This window comes from Camelus dromedarius, chromosome 7 (assembly GCF_036321535.1).
Source record: "Camelus dromedarius isolate mCamDro1 chromosome 7, mCamDro1.pat, whole genome shotgun sequence".
Lineage (NCBI taxonomy): Eukaryota > Metazoa > Chordata > Mammalia > Artiodactyla > Camelidae > Camelus > Camelus dromedarius.
The window spans coordinates 47,287,851-47,311,817 of NC_087442.1; the positions used below are offsets into that span (position 1 = coordinate 47,287,851).

A 23,967-nucleotide genomic window follows, 5' to 3' on the forward strand; every position below is an offset into this window, starting at 1 on the left:
GTTGAGGATAAAATGCCACCTCTGAATACTACAGAAGGAGGAAGTGAGAGCAAAAGTCACATTACTTCCTACTGACCTATCTTCACACTGCTCTTGAATGAAGAAGTTCACACCACAGAGAAACACAAATATACAAGTCAACGTGAGAAAGAACCCGATACTTGCTTTTTGCAAGTATTACACCAGAGGAAGTCTAATTAGGCTAACCACATAATTAATTCATTATGAATAAATTCAGACCTGCTTTCAGAAATAAATTATACTGCAGATAATTACTGTTGAAGACTATCGTTTACTTAATTGGTGTGCAAATTATCCCCAAACCCGAACTTTCTCTTCTTCTTATGCTTGGGACTATTTCTAATTTAGCTTCCAACAAATTGTGCCACACAGTAACTTTGTGTGGCACCAAGTACTTCAAAACCAATTTTGCTCCTGAAGAGAAAAAAAATTAAGGCTTCTTATTGTAAACCTTTTGTGAAATTTTCTTCTTGTAAAGGCCGGGGAGAGTTTTTCTTCCCGCTGAGATTAAGATCATCACCTTCATTTCTGTGGGTCGTGCATTATTTTCATCCGCATCCATAACAACACATCATACACACTCTTCACTCTCCCCACCTGTCTCACAATGAGGATCAAAAAAAAAATCTCTTCCAGAAATGTTACGAACTCTTCATCCAGACTGACCTGACTTGAGGACTATTATGGGGAGGGGGAGAAAAGAAAGGGACGAGAGAGTGGGAGGTCTGTGGGGGTGGCACCCACGAGGTGGACTTCAGAAACTTTCTCTTACTCGCTGGCCAACATTTTTAATTGCATGAATTTACTGCATTCAGAAAACATACTGAACACCTTCTCTGGGCCAGTTCCTTAGGACACAGAAAAATAAATGAGGCAGCTGTAACCCTTTTCTTCTTCTATACAAACATATCTAGGAGGGACACAATGATTCAATAAAGACATATTTGGCATCTACTAGGTGCTAGGCATTATGGAAATCTCTGGAAACATAAAAATGAATAAAAGGTGTCTTCAGTCCTCTAGCTCACATTCCTGTGAAAGAAACAGACCACAAACTCAAACAAAATAGTGTGGGATACAGGCATGTGATAGAGGTTTGCAAAAAGCACTGGGGAGCACAGGGGCTGGGGGAGGAAGGGGGAGCAACCTAATCATTCCAGAAATCGTCTCATCTTTTTGAATAAGCAAGAACTTCTGTTTTGCTCAAGCCACACTACCACTCCAGGACTAGAGGGTTCAATGGCATAACCAAAGACAAACCTGCACCAGGCTGTTCTCTGGAATTGAAGTGATGGTTTTAAAGCTCGTTCTCAGCTTATCCAAGCACACAGGAACATATTTATCAAAAAGAATCGTTAAATTGGCCTTTTCTGACTGATGCTGCCTTCTGTCTATCCAACTGGCCACATAGCTGAAAAAGAACACAGAAAAGCTTTTGTTGAGCACTGGGCTTGAAAAGCAGAATTCCACCCACTCAAAAGTGTGCCCCCTCCAACACAGCTTGGTCCAACACTTCAGGGAAAGGTTTAGTGACTTCATTCTATTTCTCAAATGGCAAATATTTTTAAATGACCCTTTAAAAACTTATTTTAATGGCCATTTTTACCTTAATGAAAAGAATGTAAAAGAAATTCCTAACAGCACTTAGAAATCCAACATAATAGAGGATAAGTAGGCCATTACTGAGCACTTACAAGGAAGCACAGTTTGTCATTTCCTGGAGGACTGAAACTATTTTCAGAGAGTAGGCTTTATTTATGAAAACAGCTTGGGATTTTTCCTTGATTAAAATTGGGATTGATTATTAGAAATGAGAAATCAGTTACAAATAAAAAGGTGAAAATTCCATAGGGGCTATTTCCAAGTCCCTCCTTGTCCGCTGGACTCAGTGTAACTCAAATCTGATAGCTGATAATGTGGTTCCAATAAGTGGCTCTAAAATGGTATTGCCTGCTTGGGTACATGCGTATTAATCTGAAGCTTATAAAATGTTACCACTTTGGATACATTAATAGCTCTAATTATTAATGTTAATTTATATTATTAAAATAATATATTTATTACTTGTATAATAATGTATATTTATATTAATAGAATAATATTTATCAATAAAATGGAACATAACTTAGTAGCACCCAGTCTCTGAGGAGAAACCATACAATGTGCCATGAAAAATAATTGCTCAAAAAGCTCTCATCAAATAGGAAGCAGTAATAAACATATGTAGCTGCCTACAGAGAAGCAGCATGACCAGACCAGTTACAGCTTGACCTTGCTTTAAGCACATCAGATTTCGTGTTTTTAATATCACAAGAAATTATGCCGAAATGATTATCTTATAAAAGGCTCCCTTCAATATTCACAAGGCTTCACAATAGGGTTTTATTAAATATTCAACTACCTATACAGTAATGTTAGATTTACAAAATATCAACTGTCAAAACTTTTCCAGGTCCAAGAAGAATGGACAGACCGCTCCCGGTGCCCCCCACCTGCCTGGTTGCATCCCATGGGCTCCAACGGAACAATAGGATGCAAGTGTTAGTTCCTAGGGATGAAGGCAGGAAGGCCACACCTAGCCCTCAGCTAGCTGCTCATTTTACTGTATACAAGCTGGCAGAAGTGGAATCTTAGTGTCCAGAGCTTCTTGTGGGGCTCGGGGACGATTGTTCAGGGAGATGGAGCTTTAAGTCAGATTGCCTGGATCTTCATCCATTTTTAGCTCTGTTACATCTGCTGAAGACAGGAGTGCCCTGCAGGGCCTGAGAGGTGGCGGCGGTGCTCTGATGGGTTCAACAATTCTACCTTTACCCACTACTCCCGTCTTTGGTCTCTGTGGGAGCAGAAGGCTGTGCGGGGATAACCAGGAGCTGCAGCCTCTACATCGCCCAGAAGGGGAAAGTGGGCTTTGCCCTCAGGCGGCAGGTAGCAGCTACTTCACTGACCCACAGTGGCAGTAGCCAGTCTCAAAGGGAAGGCGCCCCAGGCCCACGAGCAAATGATGCTATTGTACAAGTTACCTCCATAAATCAGGAAGTGATTGCTATCAAACCAGGAGACCAGCTGATCCCGACCAGAAAAAGAAACAAACCAAAAATTACATCTGCTAGGATTCAACCACCTCATACAGCATTGAAGTTAAAAATCTATATTGTTAAATATGGACAGTTTAAAGTTCCATGTATAAACTACTGCTAAATTTTAGTAGACCTTAAAAGACAGCAAATTTAGGAGATTCTTTTATCTTTGGCAATGGCAAAAATTGAAGATAGAGACTGTATTTTTGGCAATTCTTTCCACCTTACTTCATACCAAAGTTTCTCATGATTTTTAAAAGATGCTACCGATTTGGACATGGCCCAGTGAAACATACTGCTCTCATACAACATACAGCTGAAAGCATCATACTTATTTACTCCTTATCTACATAAGGATCACCCACATAGCTGCCCCTGCCTCAGGAAGCAGCTACATGATGACGCCTTAATGCAACTTCTTACTGACAATGTCTAGGTCGCTAACACAGGATCTTTGGCTCTTAGTGCTTGCAAATGTGTTCCCTGTAACCAGCCGTGGCCTTCTCCAGGAGGGCTCTAGGTCTATCACAGGAAGTCTAACGCCCAGTAGTTTAGAAACTACAGAGGTAGCCAAAGTTTCCAGGCTTCCGAAGACGTTTTTTATTTTTTACCCAAATAGTCTGGGGTGGGAATCCTGTCATACAGAATAGCAGGGATTCACGAGAGCTCTCTAGAATTTGCCCCTCACAGCAAGAGTCGGGTTTTCTATCATTCGTGGCGGCCTCAAAAAATGGACCTGCAGCTCTGCAGTGTGCACTGACGTCTTCTCAGCCTATATGTCTACAAATATAACCAGACTGCAGAGGTGAGAGGACGGGACTTCAGGGGTAGGAGACAACAAGCTCGTCCAACGCATGTGAGAGAACGGGAGAGATAAAGGCAAAAGAGTATTTTCAGCTCAAGTAATAGAAGGTGAAGTCTGATCCAAAGTTGTGGCTCCCGAAAGTTATTTTCCAGGAACCAGGCTCCCGAAAGTTATTTTCCAGGAACCAGACTAAATTCCAGAGATACTCCTGCCTTTTCCTACGTGATGTACAAGCTACACAACACACAGTTTGGTAGATTCCATTTTCAGTTGTGCTCACTTTAAATAATTTTAATAACTGAAAGAATTATAAATGAATTTAATTCATTGCCTGTTAGTTTTTCCCGTTCTATGCATTTCATTCCTTTCTACTAAAAAAATATCCCACTGATCATAGTTTTCAGAAATTTTCTTCTAAATCCTGCTCTTTCTGGGTCTCTCAAGATCTCAGTAGACATATGGGAATTGTCCAGGATTCTTCCAGTAAATTTTTACCTAGAATCAGAATTCAAATAAAATAGTATTTGATTTCTACAGCTAGTCATGTACTGATGTGATTTTAAGGATGTTGTTTGACCTAATATTGCTCTGTATCTGTAAAGCATGGACATAAAATTATGCTTTTAAATAGCTTAGTGAAATAGCTTTTTGACAAAAATATTCTAAGAAAGTTAAGTAGTAACAGCACTCCTTAAATAGAAGCCTACAGAGAGACACTATGAACACAGTATTTTATAATCTTTTCTATTCCAAATATCTTGTCAGTTCCCACAACATGAATTAAGAAGATGTATTTCCTAACTCTTCACTGAAGGGCCTAGAATTAATGACATACTAGTGGCAATGAGCACCCCTGGCATCCGTATCTTGGATTCTAAATGCCACCCCTTACACAAAAATACTTCCTTCTGGCTCCTTCACGAAATGGCTGAACAGAGCATAGGTTAAGGACAGTCTGAGATGAGCCAGAAACATCTTGCTCAACCAGAAAGCAAAGTGCTCCAAGACTTAGAAGGACAAGTACAAAAGAACATGGAAGGGGCCAGCTTGAAGGGGCTCCTGCTGGTGAAATTTGGGACAGTGTGAGCATCCAAAAGAATAAAGCTGGTCATGAATTGTAATCCATTGAACTAAGAGAAAAGATGCCATGAATAGAAAATGACACTTTCAGAAAGGCAAAGAAAAGGGGAGGGGGGAGAAAAAGAGACAGAGAGAAAGGGAGGTAGAAGGGGAGTAGAAGGGAAGAAGAGAAGTTCTTTACCAAAATGTCCCCTAATACATGTAGACAGAACGACTGACCTATTTTGCAACCATCCATGGGTCCTTCTTCGAAATGTCTGGCTTGTCCTCTTTACAGCTGTAAATGTCATGAAAGAAAAAGGTGGGGGGGATATTCGAGATTAAAGGTGAAAAGAGAGATAAGTGGGTATAATGCATGGTTCTTGTTTGATGCTGGATTTTTTTTTTAAAGATACAGGAGAAATTCCTGGGGTAGCAGGGAAATTGTGAAAAATTACAGTTTATTTAGATAGCACTGCATCAAGGATAAATGTTTTAGGTATGTTAACTGTACCATATTCATATAGGACAATATCCTCGTTCTTAGGAGACAGATGCTGAAGTACTCAGGGATGAACTGCCTTAATGTCTCCAACTTACTTTCAGATAATTTAGCAAAAATAAATAAAAGTAGAAAATATATGTGTCTCTGTGCCTGTGAGAGGGAGTGCATGTACAGCCAGAGAGAAAGTAAATGTGATAAAATGGTAACAACTGATGACTGTAGGAAAAGAGAGCATGACTGTATAATGTACTGCCTACCACCTTTCCAACTTTTCTATAATTGAACAAATTAAAAAGTTGGGGAAAATCAAGAGTGTAGACATTGGTCTAGAAAATAAGGTTATTATATTGATCTCAGAAGGTAACTGGGGATTAAAGGAGTCAATACATGTAAAGCTATCACATTATTAATATTATGATATTCAAGTAAGGTAATGAACTTTCCAATAAATATGGAGCTAAAAAAAAACTATCCAAAATTTAAAAAAAAATCCAATAAATATGGAGTCCCCCTCCCCAAACTGGAAATAGCCACTTTTTTTTTTTTTTTTGTAGTTCACTGAAAGTTTCTGGCACTAGGTGGTAAAAATAGAGAAATATCTTTTACAGAAGATTCTCATTATTTTGCCTGGATGGACCCTTTGGTCTCACACATGAAAATTAATACCTATCCACTGATCTTAAATACAACAAAACCTCCATAAAGATAGAATCTAATGGTGAAGAGAAGCTTAACTTTCTCAAGAATGCAAACTGGGTGACTCTTCTGCCAGCCTATGACCTTTGACTTTCTAGATAAGAGTCTTCCTTTAAATAGGGATTTAGACAGCTTTTGTTAGCACTAATCTCCATATGTTATTATGACTGAATTACACAGACCTTGGGAACTATGAGATTCACTCCTGAAATTGAACCACACCGGTGGAGGTGAAGGGTCCCCTGAAGGAAACGGGTTGCCAGGACTATCTCTGCTCTCCATAAGGGTGTCAAGGGGGTGCTGGAGAGTCTCCTTCAGCGAAGGAGACTCTCCAGAAGAGTCTTTGACTCTATCCTAGGAGAGAGTCAAAACCCTAGCTGGTGAAAGGAGCTATTAGTCCAAGAACAACTCTCCAATTTAGACTTTTAAAAATCACTCCATCCCCTGGCCAATGAAGGATTGTTAAACACAGAATCCTGGGCATGGCTCTACATTGTGGTAGAGTTCAAGGATAAGACTTTCAGTGAGCAAATCAGTACATAGACAAGCAGTCTAATTACCTCCCCCCACCAAGAAAAAAAACAGTAACAGCAGTCTGGAGAAGGACATGAGCCAGGTGTCTGGCAGGGAACAGCTGTCATCTTCAAATCAGGATAACAGAGAAGGATCAATAAAAGGACTATTGACAAAGGGGTGGGCAGGGAGCAGGGAAACTGGGCAGGAGAGAGCCATGTCACAGGTAATAACAGAAGAATGGTTAGTGCACCCGCGCCTGCAGAGACAACAGAATGAAGGACTGCCAGAACCCGGAATGAAAGAATCTCATGCAGAGATTTAGGAAGAGCAGTGACCTGCTGATGAAGGACACAGTCATCTTGATGTGACCCTGCAGGGAGGGAACGAGGGGAATAAATAGCCTGCCTTCACTCTCCTCTCTCCTCTCATTTTCTGCCAGGGCTCCTCGTTGGCCAAACCAGAGGCCAAGAGGCCCATTAAGTGGTTCCTACAAGACAGCCCCTGGGGGCACAGAGCCCGGAGGAGGGGTAAGGAGAAGACATCTCATACAAGCAGCACACCCACACCAGTGTTCACGTGCAGAGTTCAGATGTTTCCACAGCTCACAGTGGGAATACTAGAGGAGGTGACAAGTGGCCACCAGAGTGAATTATGCAAAGTGTAAGCATCTGAAGAGTAACCAGGTGGGCACAACAACCTTGCTCTAAATCAAAGCAATACCACTGTTAATGTATGCACATTACACGTATATATACAAACACACACATGCTCACTAAATGATGTTTACATATAAGTGCTCCATAGGAACTATTATTTTTTATTCACTTATTCAACAAATACATGTCTTAACATGTACAAGGTGTGAACAAAGCCATGTCCAACTAAAAATGACAAATGCATACAGGTGCTAATTTAATTATCTTTAAATTAGCCTAATTAATTAGCTTTGAATTTAATTGCTAATAGTTTCTTCAAATGATCATATACATTTTTAGCTTTTTGTTAAAATAAAACCCTAAGACTAAAAAAAGAAATATTCACGAAACAACAAAAAAACTCAGACTAGAATAACAAATAGGCAAACAACTGAAATAGGCATTTCTCCAAAGAAAGCATACAAATGGTCAATAAGCACATGAAAAGATGCTCAACATGATTAATCATGAGAGAAATGTAAATCAAAACTAGAAAGGGATACTATTACATATCCATTAGGATGGCTATTTAAAAAATTGAGAAAATAGTAAGTGTTGGTGGGGCTGTGCAGAAACTGGAACTCTTGTACATAGCTGGTGGGAATATAAAATGGTGCAGCCACTAGAGAAAAGTTTGATAGTTCCTCAAAAAATTCAAAATAGAATTACCATATGATCTAGCCATTCCACGTGTGCATATATACCTATTATAATTGAAAGCTAGGACTCAAAGAGATTATGCCCATGTTCGTAGAAGCATTATTTCCAACAGTCAAAAAGTAGAAGCAGTCCAAGTGTCTACAGAAGGATGAATGGAATTAACAAAATGTAATCTATATATTCACCCAATGGAATATCACTCAGCCTTGAAAAGGAAGGAAATTCTGGCATGTGCTATAAGACATTATGCCAAGTGAAATAAGCCCATCACAAAAGGACACATGCTGTATGATTCAACTTATAAGAAGTACCTAGAGTACTCAAATTCATAGAGAGAAAAAGTAGGAAGGAGCTAAGGGCAGTGGGGAGTCTGTTTAATGGGGCTTCAGTTTGGGAAGATAAAAAGGTTCTGGAGATGGATGGTAATGATGGTTGTACAAATGTAAATGTACTCAATGTCACTGAACCGTACACTTAAAATGGTTAAAACAGAACATTTTGCATTATGTTTTACCACTATTTTTTTTTTTTAAAAAGCAATACTCACGGATTCCAGCCCAAATCTTGTGGATTCACATAGAGAATACCAGCTCTGGAAACAGTAGCTGGGGTTGCAGTCCTTAAGTGATGAACCTCAAAGAGCAGCCTCATAGAGGGAGTGAGGGCCACGCGCTCACTGCTGGCCAAGGTCAGCACCTGGACAGAGCAGTGCAGCACAAAAGTGGCCCATCATTAGGGAGCAAAGGCAATGCCACTAACCTACCATAACAACACACAGTACTTCCCCCGCACACGTGCCTAAGACCAAGATCTCACTGCCCAAGTTAGAAACACGGTCTGAATAAAGATCTCAGTTCATCCCCTGCAGGGCGCTCACTGACCTCTGAGGAACAAACTCACCAACTTGGACCCATTCATGCCAACCTTTAAAAAGCCGTGGTAACTACTACTAAATAGAAGACGTTTGTTTTAAGAGTTGATTACATGAAAAGGCCAGAATACCACAAAAAATAAGCTTTCTTTAGAATCTAAAATACCACAAGTTTCAACTGTCCTATAGAAACTCATGCAAGTATGAAGATCTCAGACTTGTATTTTCTGATAAACATGTTAGTTCAGAAAGCAGTAATTTCTGTTAGCTTAAGGGAATTACTAACAATATCCTGCAGTAATGATGACGCCTGATTTCTTTCTCCTGACCCTAACAGGAGACCTTGTGCTGCTTTAACAATGTCTCACAGACCTGTATCTTTGCCTTTATTTTTTGCTGGAAATTCTGGATTAACCATGGCAAAATGCTTATGAATGCATACTCAAATCTGTAGCCATAGGACCTACTTAATTTCAAAAGCTAAATTTTGCCAACTAACATAGGGGACACATTCTTTTATTACCCAAGTGTTCCATACTTAAAGATAAGATATAAAAATTTATACCTAGCTCTTAGAAAATGGTAGGATGTGCATAAACTAAATTCTTGGATACATACCTAACTCTCTTTAAAGGTGGTGAAACTTACACAGGCAAGAAAAAAGTATTCCCTTAAATTCTTCAAGGGAATTTAAGAGAATTATCAGGAAACTGTCACTCATCCAAAAAGTAACAATGTAAAGAACATCAGGTTAAGGATGGAAACTGATATGAAATCAATAAGCAAATGGAACTCCATGCACTCCAGGTGTTTCCTTCAAGGTTTAGCACTGGGGTGTTACCTTGTTATCATCCATGACAGTATTTAGTGACTCAATCCACATGGGATCAATATCGCCATCCAGGACTATCCATTTCGGTCCATCATGAGTAAGATTTGCTTGTTCTCGCAGAATGGACGAGAAGAGACCTAAAAGGTAAGAGTAAATCATCCTAAAACATAACGAGTGCTGTTTCTTTCTCAAATAAATTTGTACTATCTTCACTGGAAGCTCTCTTACTCAGTAAGTCAATTTGCTGTCAATTTGTCACCTCTTTCTGGTGGGCAAAGAGTAATACTTTACAAGCTCTACCTGGGCTTGAGACCCAAGGTCAAGTTTCACTTTCCGTGAGAAGTTTCCTGACCCTCTCAGACTGGGCATCCCTGTATGTCGAATAAAGAAGACAGTACCCTCCTTTAAGAACATCTGTGGAGATTTACAGAAGGCAGAGTACGTGAAACTCAAAACTCACACTAAATGAAGATATTATCCTTTTTCATGCACATACATTTAGTACCTGTTTTAGGCTAAATTATTAGTTTCTTCCACCTTTCTCCATTTTTCTGTAAAAATAGTCAAGGGCGATAATTCTAAAGTTTGAGTATTCAGAAGTGCTCTACATTTCTTTGAGAAATTTGGTCACTGGCATTGTAGTAAGTTATCATTATCTCACAAGATGTAAAGATAAAAGCATTTTAAATCCACAGTCCTTTTTTGCTAACTACTACGCATCTAAGTATTATGTGCGTTATATGGCATATTTAATAGTTGCTGACTGTTCACAACTCAAATATATAATACTACAGTGAAAAAAAACTGTTTTGATACATATATGTGGAAAGCTCTGTTTCCTCTGTGAAGTATTTTTGCAAAGATAAGTGACAGTATATAGTAAAATCTGCCACCATAATTCATAAAAAAGCCAGCAACCTTTTCTAAAGGTCAATGCTTTGAAAGCCTCCCACAAATTTTTCAGCACAAACTGATATTATTCTCTTCCTGCCATAGTCCTTTAAAAAAAAAAAACAAAGATAGAAAGCCTACAAGAGTAAATTTTGATTGTCTCACAAATGAAAGAAGCAGTGTGCAAATGACACTAGAATGGAGGCCTGGTCCTTTGATACAGTCACCAGGGAAGTCTTCTCTGATGTGGTATTTGACCAGACAATCTAGTAACATAACAAAGCAAGCCACGAAGGCACCTCCAGTGCTGCAGACAGTGGGAACACCAAGTACAAAGGCCCGTGATGGGAAGATGCTTGGCGTGTTCAGGGAAGAGCAAGGAGGCCCGAGTGCCCGGATTATAGTAAGTGAAGGGCAGAGCACAGGAAATGAGGTCAGAGACGAAGAAGGGGGATCCAGTTACACAGAACCTTGCCAGCCTTAGATAAGGATTGGATTCTAACAGCGATGAAACACACTGGAAATTGCAGGCAGAGAACTAACATTTTGAAGAGCGCCCTCTGTCTGCTGAATGGAAAATGAACTACAGGGAGGCAGCGGTACAGACAAGGGGTGATGGTGGCTTGGACTCATGTGGGAGATGCAGAGAAGGTGAAAAGCCCTAGAATACTATTATATATATAAATACATATATTACTATATAATACTATTATATATAGTATACTATATATGTATGGTAAAGCCTATAGGATTTGCTGTGATGTTGAATGTATGGTGTGAATGTGGCAAAGGAATCAAGGATGATGCCAAAGTTAGTACATTTACTGAAATGAAAATGTTAAAACTGATTTTAACAAAGGAATCTGCTTGTCTGCAAAAACTTTCAGGGCAAGAAACATGTCCCACTGACTTGTCCCCAGCACCTAGAATAGAGGCTGCCTAAAACTCAGTCACTGTCTTGTATCAGGTACTTTATAAATGTTCCCTGAGGCATTAGTGTTGAATTCTCTCCTGGTTTACAGGGAGCTCTGACATAATTGATGTGGGATGAAATACGCGTGAACCTGCTGAATGCTAATTGACCACTTATTCAAACCTAGTTTTAATTTATAGTTATAAATGCTGTTGTGAGCTGCTCTATTTCCAATAAGGCCAACACATAAACAGTAAATCTAGGGCCGTGACTAAAATTGGTTTGAACTAAGAAATGATTTTCTGGATTAAAAAATGAGAAAATTTTCGCACTTCGAAAGGGGAAATACTACTTGCCATCTCTCCATTCTCGGGTGGCATGATGTATGAAACCGAAAAGTTCATCTGTTGTCACAGCTTTAGGGTTTAAGTCATTCCAAATGGGTTTTTGTTTCATGTTAACATATGTTCGGTTCAGTGTTCTCAAAATCTGAAAAAAGGAAGGGAAAAAGCTAAGAAAATTAATACTCATGTAAGCCAAATGGAAAGCAAAAGATTTCACAAGGTTTTTCCCTATGCATTACATGCTCCTAGATAGTCTGTGTGTACTAGGATTGAGAATGAGAAAAAATTTACAAGTGCACAGTTTCATTCTCTTTTTGAAAAATTTAACCCTACAATCCCTGAGGATCAGTTCACCTGATGCTTTGAACAACGTAGACTACTTACAGGCACTATTACTTGAGATTTTTAACCACGTATGCAAAGTGAAAGACTGTATGTAAATAGGGGTTTCTGTTCATGCTATGAAAATTCACTCTGCCTGTATTAGATTGTTCTTAAACTTGACCCTGCATCCATCCAGATCGCTCAGAGGGTGTTAAAACAGATGAATGGGCCCAGTCCCGGAGTTTCTAATTCAGTAGGTCTAGGAAAGGGCGGATAATCTGAGTTCTAACAAGGTCCGAGCTGGTGCCTGGGATGCTTGGTCTCGAAGTACTTTGAGACCTTGTGACCTAGAGCAATAGTTCTCAACAGGAGATCATCTCGACTCGGGGGAAGTGGACGTGCTCCTGGGCATCTAGTGTGCAGAGGCCAGGATGCTGCTAAACGTCCCGCAATGACAGGGCAGCCCCACAACAAAGAGTTACCCAGTCCACAGGTCAACAGTGCTGAGGCTAAGAAACCCGGGTCTAGAACACTGAAGGAGAGAAGACTTGTGGATAAGAATTCACAGGATAGGTGCTTAGTATACATCTGTTTAATTCCCTGACACCTTAACCCAAATATCTGCCCCAACTATTCTGCTTTCTTGGAAAAGCCATGACTGTTATTTCAGATATTATCATCCTGATCTACTCACAGGGGTTTACAGGACTGACAGACAATTGCCAAATACTTGAAATAATAAGTTGCTAAATAACATGGCCCTGAGCTTTGGTGTTCTGGTTCTATCAGCTTAAGTAAAGGCTAAAGAGAACAGAACCAGTGAAGACTAGATGGAAAAAACTGAATGTCTTAGGAATATTAAGCTTGTATTTTTAGAAACCATTAATCTACTGAAAATTATAGAATTTAATTTTATCCTTCCTTGCACCATGGCCCACATCTGAAACTTACTCTAACAAAATAATTACAGGTCTATCAGTTATCCACTTTAATATTTCAATTATTACTTTTTTTTTTCAGTAGAAAAATCCCTACACAGGGCCTCCCTTTACAGTTGTTCCACTTTGGGTTCTGATCTAAATATTGGCAAGTTCTATGTACACTCATGCTCTAAAGACTCATATGCCTGCTCTCATTATTTTTAGTCACTGGTTACTAAATACGTTCATATGCAAGCACCCTAAATGAAAACGCATGCAGTTCTGCATATACTGTCTGCCAAGCAAGAAAACAAGTATGTTGCCAGGACAGTCAGTAAAACCAAACAAAATCAAGCAGGGAACTAAAAATGGGGATAATAATACCCACAGCCTACCATCATTGTGCAGAGTAAATCACACATCATGCACCTAGCACAGCACATAACAGGCATCTCAACAATATGGTTTTTGTCTCCTTTTCTTTTCAAGTGTTGTTTTGGCCCCGTAGAGGGCTATATTTCCAGGGGAGTATTGAAGAAAAATATTTGGTTTTTTTTCTTATTGATATAGGGAGGAGAATCTGGGATAACTTGGAAAATAGAAGAAAATACTTTTGACCAGTGTGGGCAGGGCCAGTCCATTCCTGCAAGCCAGGTATCTTATTCTAGAGTCTCTTGGTATGGGTACTTTGGATAAAATAATTCAGGTACGTGATGGAAAGATGGATAAAACAGGATGGCATACATCTAAATGTGCGAATAGGGTGCTAACCCTCTCACGTGGAGAGCCCAACCTTCTCTCAATTCACATTTCTTATTTGACTGCAATGTTCTATAGTTACTCTCTCCCTTTCCCCAATATAAAGGAAAATAGTGTCAACTGATCAAAGAGCAATATTAGAGTCTCCAATTCTAACCCCAAATTATGAGCAACTTCACCAAAGAGAACTCTTAAATAGATTTCAAAGAAGCTCCCCCCACCTCCAATTTTGTTCATTCCCAGCTGAAAGCTGACAGGAGTTTACTATACCTTACTCTTTCCTGTGCCTGCATTTCCAACAACAAAGACAGAGTGTCGCACAGCCAACAGCTCCTCAAGCTGGACAACCTGCAGATCCAACAGCCAGACACTAGTTTCCTTTAATAAGTTTGTGTTTTTCCAAAATCTACCCATTTTTGCACAGTTCTTTCTTATAACTCAAGCCAGCCCCAGCTGACAACATTATATTCTGGGAAAATTAAAATAGATGACAAATACCAAGCATAGTTTCTCTGGGATCTCCCAATGTAGAAGATGGAGGGAGAAAATGAAGAAAAAGCATGACTCGGTGAATCACTGGCACAGGCAGAAGTGAAGCACAGAAGGACTCAGTACATGGCAGGGGTTAGTTCCAAAGTCAATTACTCTTCATGAAGTGTGAACAGAAACAGTATATGGCCAGCATCATCCACACTGAGTAATAATGACTTATATTCTCTGGAATATCTAAAACAGATATGCTATATGTATTTTAACATCCATGCATTCACTACACCCCAAATGAGCATGTATATGCACAAGCCTTTGATAAGTCACATGAGGTCATTCATGTAGACATTTCTCCCCCATGAAAAGCATGTGCTCATGATTCTACTTGCAACTTTCTCTAGGATGGAGAGAAAAGGGAGTAAAATTAATTTTTGGTGTGTGTGTCACCAAGAAGAACCAAGAAGTTTTATAAAGTAATGAGAAGTATGCTGACATGGAAAACCATGACTTAATCACATCTTATTTTCACCTTCTCACGGAAGAGGACTATATTCATAATTACTTTAGTAAAGACTGCCATATGAGCATGCTTTAGAGTAAATAGTAAGATCGTCTTAAGGTCAGGGTAATATACAAGTTGGTTCTTTGGTTCAACATCAATTAAGCAGTTATTCTCACTGCACATTCCAGGTGCTGCCATGACAAGCAAAGATCCTTTTACTTTAAGGATGAAGGCTTCCTCGGGCTGTAGGTGGAGCTCCACAGTGGACTGCCTGACCACTTCTTCAAAGTGTGGCGCTCTCCTCCGGGGCACATCCAGGGCTGGAAACAGGTCACCAATCAGGCCCAAAAACACAGGGATGTCATCAGTCACTATTTTCGGCATATTGAAGTCCCTTAACGCTCTCATGAGTACCTAGAAAGGAGAAGAGAAAACATTTCATGAAAAAGCCAATACAATGTCTAACAAACACCTGAACTGCTCAAGATGTTCTTTTTAATTCTTATATTCAAATCATGAGATACTGTTCTCTATTAGAATGACATTCTATCTATAGGGAGGTTAAGGTCACATACCAGAACAAAAAACCACTCTGCCAGCCAGTACCATGGACAACCCAGACTAAAGCCGGCAAAGAGGCCCTGTTCCTTCCTGGACAACATTTTGAACTGCAGGAAGGATCTGGGGCTCTTCTCTCCATAATCCTCAAACTCTAGGGTGTAAATTAACCAGGACCATCACATTGTTTTGTTCAAAATCCTGTGAGAATCTCAGAATGACGAACTCAACTATCTTTAGTTTAGGTTTTTGTTCTATGCTGGCAGAAAACCAGAGAGCTTTAGATTTTAAAAGCAGTAACTTGAACATCGGGATGACTTTTACAGGAAGAGGTTAAGTGTTCCAACAATAATAGAACAAGAGAACACACAAATGCATGAAAATCTTGACCCAATCATGAATTGTGATTGAGAGGAAGAGAAAGATTGCAAAAGGAAAGTAGAAAATCACACGATAAATATTCTTTAACATGAAAAGAAACTCACAGGAATCAACCTATTTTTTCCCCCCAAATTCTGAAGCCATACTGCATATACACACAGACTGCATATCCATTACTCTGTTTATCTAACGGAGAAAAATGCACTGTGTGAGTGTTACTGTTTTCCCCAGGAAGGATGGTGGGCCATTCCCCTAGTAGGTCTAGATGACCAACTAAGTATTTCACTGGTGTGAGGCGAGCACCCTTCCTGTTCCTTTCTTCATGCTCATCTTACATCTCATGAACAGACAACATACTTTCTTCCATTAGATTATGTCTTCCCTGACTTTTCCAGGACTAATATCCCAACTCTATCTGATTTCCTCTAAGGTACGTGAGGAAATCTAACAGTGACTACTGAATTGTTTATGATCACCAAAATACTTTTTGTGGCTGGTATTTCAAAAGCATTTATAAAATCACACTTTCTTTCGTGTATTATATCTTTTTACTCAAGGATACTTGTGGTTGTTTATATGTAAGAATGACAGTCCTCAAAATAGTCTACATTAAAAATAGATGTTACACTTTTTAGAAGTCATGCTATACATGGTCCACCCTCTATATACTTTTATTTGTACGAAGCTGTTTAGCTATTCACTCAACAAAATCATATTAGCACTCCAGTACCTGATCTTCTGGCCTATTTTTATCTCCTCGTTTCAGGGAGCCAGCTACAACCAAGACAGATTTAATAGCGCGAAGTCCCCAGTCATAATGATCCTAAAATCAAAACATAGGTACATTTTCTCAAAACTTTTATGAGGCAATCAGATTCTCATTCCAGAAGTAAAAGCTGGAGGATACAAGAGTTCAGATAAATATGCATCTTAACGAGGTAAAGTAATATCCCCACGCACCCTATCCTCTGTCTTTGAAATTGTAAAAACCACATCCCTTCAGGGTCCTGCTTCTTTTGCCTGATTCTCTGCCTCTGTCAGCAAACCTCTTCTCTCCACAGCATTTAGATGCATTATTTACCCCAAGGCTCCATCCACCCTACCCCGCCTTGCTCCTCTCTCTCAATAAACTTGCTAATTCAGGGGTTCCATTACTTCCATGTTTTCACTCCAACCACAAGAACAGCTCTCTGGCTGTTCACAGCAGCCCTGCTAGTCTGCCCACTCCCAGCCCTAGACCTCTAATTTCCCTAATTACTCTACCTCTTCATCACTTGGACACTCTAGCCCTAACAGTGGCATTTAATACAGTCAAAGCTGTTTATTCAAGTTCGGTGATAAAGTCCAACTTCCTTGAGACTTCCACCTTATTTCGAGAGGATTCCTTTCACAGGCTCCGAGCTCCTGGAGGAAAGAGCCCATGTTGATTTACTTTTGTCTCTGGGTCCTAGCACAGAGCACTGCACAGGGTAGGTACACTGAATCAATACATTGATTATATATAACCAGCCTTCGCTCCTCTGCCCTCTCTCTACAACCTACACAGTAACAACCCTTCTCCCAGATGTCTCCCAGCTGTGCCTGTGGGAAAGTCAATCTCTCCAAGCCTGACTGTCATCATCTATAAAAAGGTGGATCAAAGTACCTACCCCTCTACAAGGTTGCTGGGGTAAAATGAGTTAATACTTTGCAAGCAGTGAAAAAACATGTACATGTATAAATATGCCCTTCAATTCATTAGTAGATAGTAAAATCAACTCAGTGCATCTTAATCATCATATTTGTTGGACATGAAATAGAACAGAATGGGGTGAAAAACACCAGAGTGCACTGCAAATAGTGAGGGTAAGAGGTGTTTGGTGAAGATTTTGGCTTTAGTCATGCTTGTGTGTTGGGGGGTAGGTATGTATGTATGGACTGAGTCTTAAAAGTTTTTTTTTTGTTTGTTTGTTTTTTTTTACTGTGTGTCATGGTAAAAAGCCTTTTGAAAGCCACTGATATAGAAATAGACTAGGGCTTGAGGGCAGGAGAGGGGAAAGAACCAGTATTTGGAGGATGGGGAGACTGGGGAGCAGGCTAAGTCATCACAGTAACAAGATTCAAGGATAGAATGTAGAAAAAATTCTGGACACAGACTTAAGACTTGGTGACCCTCCTAAACATTAAACATTGCCAACAAGTGCTAAAATAATCTGTAGTATGTTCATTATGCTAGTCCTTTGGTCAAAAATGTCCACTGATTCTTCTCAAATCCATTCCTATAGCTCAGTGGATTGTGCTCCTAACTCAGCTTTTCTGTCCTGGACAAATTTCTTTCTTATCTTCCATCCCTGACATTTCTCCGAGTTGGAGAACTCTTTCCTTGCCTGTTCTACCGTTACTGCCCACACCTTCCTCCTGTAATGGCTCTAAGCATCCTTGAAAGGATTAGAAAGGGCTGAAATAGAATCTTGCTCCCGCCACTTATTAGTTGAGAACTTTGAATAGGTTATTCACTCCGTTTCCTCATCCGTAAAATGGAACTAATAAAATCAAATTTGTAGTGTTTTTGTCAAGATTAAAAAAATAACACATGGTACCTGTTCAATTAACACTGATTGACTCCTTTTTTCCTTGAAACTATAATCTTTCCATGATCCATTTCTTACAATTTTTACTTCATGAAAATTGAATCTCCTACATAAGTTCTTTGAAGTCAGAAATCTGTTTGTCTCTTTTGTTCTGTGTTTACCCCTTTCATGATCATCAGCAATAAACACATTACATTCACACAGTAATTGCTCATTAAATGTCTAAATATTAGTCCTGGGAGTGGCATATGGTTACAACTCCATGTATCCCAGGTCCAATGACACTTTTGTCTTCTTTTCCCATTATAAAATTAACACAGACTCTTTGACAAAATAAAAAGGATATTACCAACAAGAACAAGGAGAAAAATACAAAATACTCACAATCTTATTACCAGAAACAAATGTTTAAAATCACAATGTATTTTCCGGTCACTTCATACATTTATAAAGCATGCAGTATAATATAAAATATAAAATACATGCAAATTGTAGATCACATCTACAGTTTGTATGCTGTTTTTTGCATATAAGATTGTCACAAGCATTTTTTCCTGCTATCAAATCTGGTATGTTTTACCCTAGGAAGCAAATTCACAGTTGTTAAAATGACACGAATTTGCTTCTTAGATTCCAAATTTCACCCCAACAGCAGGTAATTTAAAATGAGCACATCTGGTTGTAACTGTGGTATTTTAATACTTTCATCTTGGAACAGTTGGCAAATAACGTTACCAGGAATTAACAAAAGGTCACCAAAAGACTGAAGTCAAAAGGGACCACAAAGCTCCATTTACAAATAGTGATGCTGGTATAAATGGTCATTTTTGTGGCCCATGAGCCACTTCAATGAAACAGCAAAAAGCAAGTGACTGGAGGGTAAAGTCTGTATTAATCTGACCCATTTCAGAGACTAGGGAATTGTAGGGCAAAAATAAAAACAAAAAAAAGCCAACTCTACTTTCAAATAAAGAATTACCAACAAAATGAGAAAAAATTTAATTTAACATTTCTTGAGCCTTCTTCAAAAACATCAGCTTTCACTGGCTCTATGAACACTCCCACCATCTCTCACTGTAAAATAATATTTTCACCAAGAAAGGAAGGCATTAAAATTCGTATCTCATTGTAGCATTGATAAAGTTTAAAGAAAATCCCATAGCCCACTGATACAAACTGTGTTAAGTACAAATAAAACATTCAATTTAAAATGTCTCAAGTTTTTAATTTCAAAAAAAATTAAGAACTCTAAAATACAAATTTTCAAAATCATACGGAAAATATACAATTACTCCTAAATGTCTAACTGTAACTTGAGTGGTAATTAACCCAACATCCATATTTCAGAAGCTGTTTTTATTGAGCTTAGAAACCCCAAAAAAGTAACAAAGACCCCTCACCTGCTTGGACAGGAGCTCCCTGCAGAGTGTATACAACGTAATAAACTTGTGGGCTAATAAGCGTGCGTCCACAAAACCTTCAGCAACCAACATGATTTCACAGATAAGCTCAATGTCAGGGGCCACCATGGCACAGGGTCTACAAAGTAAATATGAAATTTAGTTTTACAACGTGCTAAGGTAATAAGTATAAATTGCTGAAATCAAGTGATTAGTTTGTACCAACATTCTAACCATTCCCAAGCAGGTCACAATTACCTCTGTCAATCACAGCTAACAAGACCCTCCACTTCAACAAAAAAATGCCCATTAGTTACTGGATACACAGAAAAAGGTGGGAAATCTGAAAATGGCAGAAGCACAGCTGTAGGAGTTTAAGGGAAATTTGTGGGTATATTTGGTAAACTTCCATTGTTATGCTGTCACCACAGAAAGATGTGTGATGTTCTGTGCTAGAGGCCAGCCTTTACCTGTGGCTAGTGCTGTGCTGGTCAGTTGTTAACAACTGGCTCTCCAAAAAACAGCATTTGCTGATTTCCATGGAATCGATACTTCCGCCATGGCTGATTTCAGTCTACCAACATGATATCACTAAACGTGGAGGTGGGAACAGATGTGCAATAGCACACCACCACACAGACGCAATAGACATAAATAACCCAGGAGCATACGTATTAATAAAATAGGAGAAAGTAATTAGGAAGTAAGGAGTTTGAATGTTGTCTCTAACAGGACTGATTTAATCAAAAGTTTATATGATTCAGTTTTTTATTAGTACCTGTGCTTCATAACCACCTCACAAAACTCATGAAAACTTAACCATCAGCTCTTTTAAGCTCATACAAGCCATTTCCAACGCTGCCTGCAGCCAGCTTGGTTAGACTTTCAGGATGAAAATTTACCCAAACATCACTTTCAAATTCCCTTTTTTTTAGAGGGGAACTTCCAAAAAGTCCTCCCAAGACAAGTGTATTAAAAGCAACATTAGAAAAAATACCACTCAACTGAAGTCAAGTGCAAAGAAGGCGCTAGAGTAAATAAGTAAATAAGCCTGTCATTTCAGATATTTTTAAGCATATATTCCAATAATTTTTATCCATCTGTTTTTGTAAATATAATTACAGTCTACTTCACGCATATCTAATTTTTCAACCTAAACAGTTCCAAGTCTCTTTGGATCTATGTTACTAACTACTCCTACCTAAAGCAGCCCTGTATTTTTTCAAGCAAACAGGGGAGGGAAAAGGCTAGCAAATTTACTTAACTGGTACTTATATCAATACCGACAACTAACATTCAATGAGTACTCTTCATAGCATAAGGGATGCTAAAAGCTTTTCATGCACTCTCTCACTTAGTTCTCTCAACTCTTTGAGATGGCTGCAATTCTTATGCATACTGAACTGAGGTGCAGACTAGGGTTCCGAGCAGCACAAGCTCATGGCCAAGGCCACGTGGTGGCACCAATACTCTCATGGCTCAGGCATGCCATCTCCACTCATCAACACTACTTGCATCACCCAACTGTCCTTCAGATTCTGCTGAGCCAAGCGCCCCAGCACACAAGATACTGCGCTTTGTTACACCGAATTTACGGAAACTTCACAAAATAATTTCAGATTTTAAGATCCCAATGAAGATATGTACAAGATGAATTGGGATACAAATGTGAAAATTTCAAATTAAATTCTCAAATGAAAATATTCTGTAATCATTATACGTATTTCCAGGAGAGTTATTCTCTAGAATTTTTTTTTTTTTCAAGAAAAGTAGACCTTATAAAGCTGCTATGCTAGAGAAAGCTATCACAGGAGGAAAGGAAGACATTCAATAGCGGGTGCTAGAACAATTGACTATTAGGTAAAATAATTCTGTTTAAATACTCATTTCACGTTATCTACCAAAATAAGTTTTTTAACAGACGAAGTACATTTAGAAAGTCACACTATAAAAATTAAAAGAAAATACAAATGAAATAGTCTTAAATATCTAGATAGATGAGCAAGCAAATTAAGCTTAAAAGGATTGAAAGAAGTCATAGTAAAAACTACAGAGGTTCTTACATTGTATGTGAAGTAGCATATTATTTTGAAAGCAGACAGGAAATAAAGACACATCTTGACAGCACTAAAGAACTCTTAAAAAATAAATTGGATAAGCCTTTAGCTCATCAAGGAAGCAAAGGGAGAGAAGACACAAATTACCCTTATCAGACATGGATTTCAGGACACCACCAGAGATAATATGGGAATATTATGAATAAATTAATGCCAATAAATTCAAGAATCTAGATAACATGGAGAAAATTCCTTAAAAGATGCATATTATCAAAATTAATTTAAGAAAAAAAATTGGTATCTGTTAAAGAAATTGAATTTATCACTAAAAAGATTCCCACAAAGAAAAATCTAAGCCCCAATGGGTGAATGAGTTCACTGATTAATTTCATCAAACATTTAAGGGGTAAATAATACCAGTCCTACACAAATTTGGAAGAAAACAGAGAAGGGAACACATGCTAAGTCATTCATGAGGTTAGCATTACACTGATGCCAAAACCAAAGACATGACAAGAAAGGACACAACAGACCAATATCTCTGATAGCATTGACTTTAAAATCTGTAACAAAACAGTAGTATATTGAATCCAACAATACTTAGAAAATGCTATCTCCTGACCAAGCAGAGTTTATCCCAGGAGTGCAACATGGAGGAAGTGTTTAGCATTTGAATAATCAATCAATATATTTGAGTACATTAACAAAAAAAGGGGGAGGAACCCATATGAAAACTACTTTAAAAACTTCTGAAAGAAAATACAGTTAAACAATTTTGCAACCTGGGGCTAGTCGAATGTTCTTAACTAGGTTATTTTTAAAAACCATAAAATCAGTGGGGTAGGGTATAGCTCAGTGGTAGACTGCATGTTTAGCATGCATGAGGTCCTGGGTTCAATCCCCAGTACCTCCACTAAAAACAAAACAGAAAATCAATTGATAAATTACATTTCATCATAGTTAAAACTTCTATCTTTGATGGACACCATTAAGAAAATGGAAAGGCAAGCCACAAGTTCAAAGAAAAATATTTGCAATATGTGTATTAAACAAAGGAATTCTATGTTTACTACCACACTTCACAAAGTGGGAGGGGCCAGTAAGTTACATGAAAAGCTGTTCAACAATATTCACCATTGTGGAAATGCAAGCCAACCCCAAAAGACATACCACTACCTAAAAGATTGCCTAAGACAAACAAGACCGATAATACCAAGTTGTGAAAAGAACGCAGAGAAGCTGAAATTGTGATACACTGATGGTGAGGGTTAAAAATGGTACAACTATCTTGGAAACCAAGGAGTTCTACATATAGGAATCTAGCCTGGGTAATAATCTGAAATAAGAATAATCCTTCCTATGGAGAGATGTTTACAGCCTGCAACTCTATGATCATAAAAGACTGAAGAGAAAAACACAAGCCCTTCATGGCAGACAATAGGAATGGTTAAGAGAATTCGGGATGAGCCAAGGCAGAGACTATTTTTCAGCTACATAAAATGGCATTTCCCAAGAATTTTCAATAATGGGACAAAACTACTTATGGCCACATATGAAATATGAACTAAAGAAAAATCATGCCTAACCTAATATCTTAATCCCATACATATGAATTATAAGAGAACTAGAAAAAAATGTAACACTCACTCTTCCTGGGTGGTAAAGCTACAATTTTTTTCTTTATTAATTTCTGTATTCTCCAAATATTCTGTAATTCGTGAAAATTGTATTTATAATAAAAGATATCATTATAGAAGAGCTAGTATTAAATGTTCAAATGTACCATGTAACTTGTACATAATGATTTTGAGTCTGGTTTCATGCTTCAAGAGTTAATTTATTACGGTGAAAGTTCTCTCTATAAAGGGATCCTGAAGAAATAGTAAGGGGTTTTCCACAGAAATTCTCAAGGAAAAACAGATCATTTCACAGTGCAAACCAGCAACGTTAGGTGGCATGAGTGCTCCAGATGCTAAACCACAAAGCGCAACACTTGCCTGAAAAGAGCTTTGAGATTTTCTGGTAATTCGGTTCGACCAGCATATCCTGGGTTCATAGTAATAAATATTCCAACTGATGGCTTCAGCGTGATAGCTTCCCCAAGAAATACAAATCTACCAGA

The 23,967-nt window shown here is 38.6% G+C and overlaps 1 protein-coding gene across 1 annotated transcript in view; it reads right to left on the reverse strand.

Annotated features, from left to right (window-relative positions):
- The window catches only part of DNAH11 (dynein axonemal heavy chain 11), a 280,424-nt gene that overhangs the window by 142,324 nt on the left and 114,133 nt on the right, over positions 1-23,967 (reverse strand). The window contains exons 35-43 of the mRNA XM_031455028.2: positions 23,843-23,959; positions 19,789-19,927; positions 16,549-16,641; positions 15,099-15,293; positions 14,159-14,236; positions 11,894-12,030; positions 9,747-9,897; positions 8,582-8,730; positions 1,282-1,432 (exon numbers count right to left, since the gene is read on the reverse strand). Coding sequence (XP_031310888.2) covers positions 1,282-1,432; positions 8,582-8,730; positions 9,747-9,897; positions 11,894-12,030; positions 14,159-14,236; positions 15,099-15,293; positions 16,549-16,641; positions 19,789-19,927; positions 23,843-23,959 — 1,210 coding nt within the window. The remainder of the gene's footprint in view (positions 1-1,281; positions 1,433-8,581; positions 8,731-9,746; positions 9,898-11,893; positions 12,031-14,158; positions 14,237-15,098; positions 15,294-16,548; positions 16,642-19,788; positions 19,928-23,842; positions 23,960-23,967) is intronic.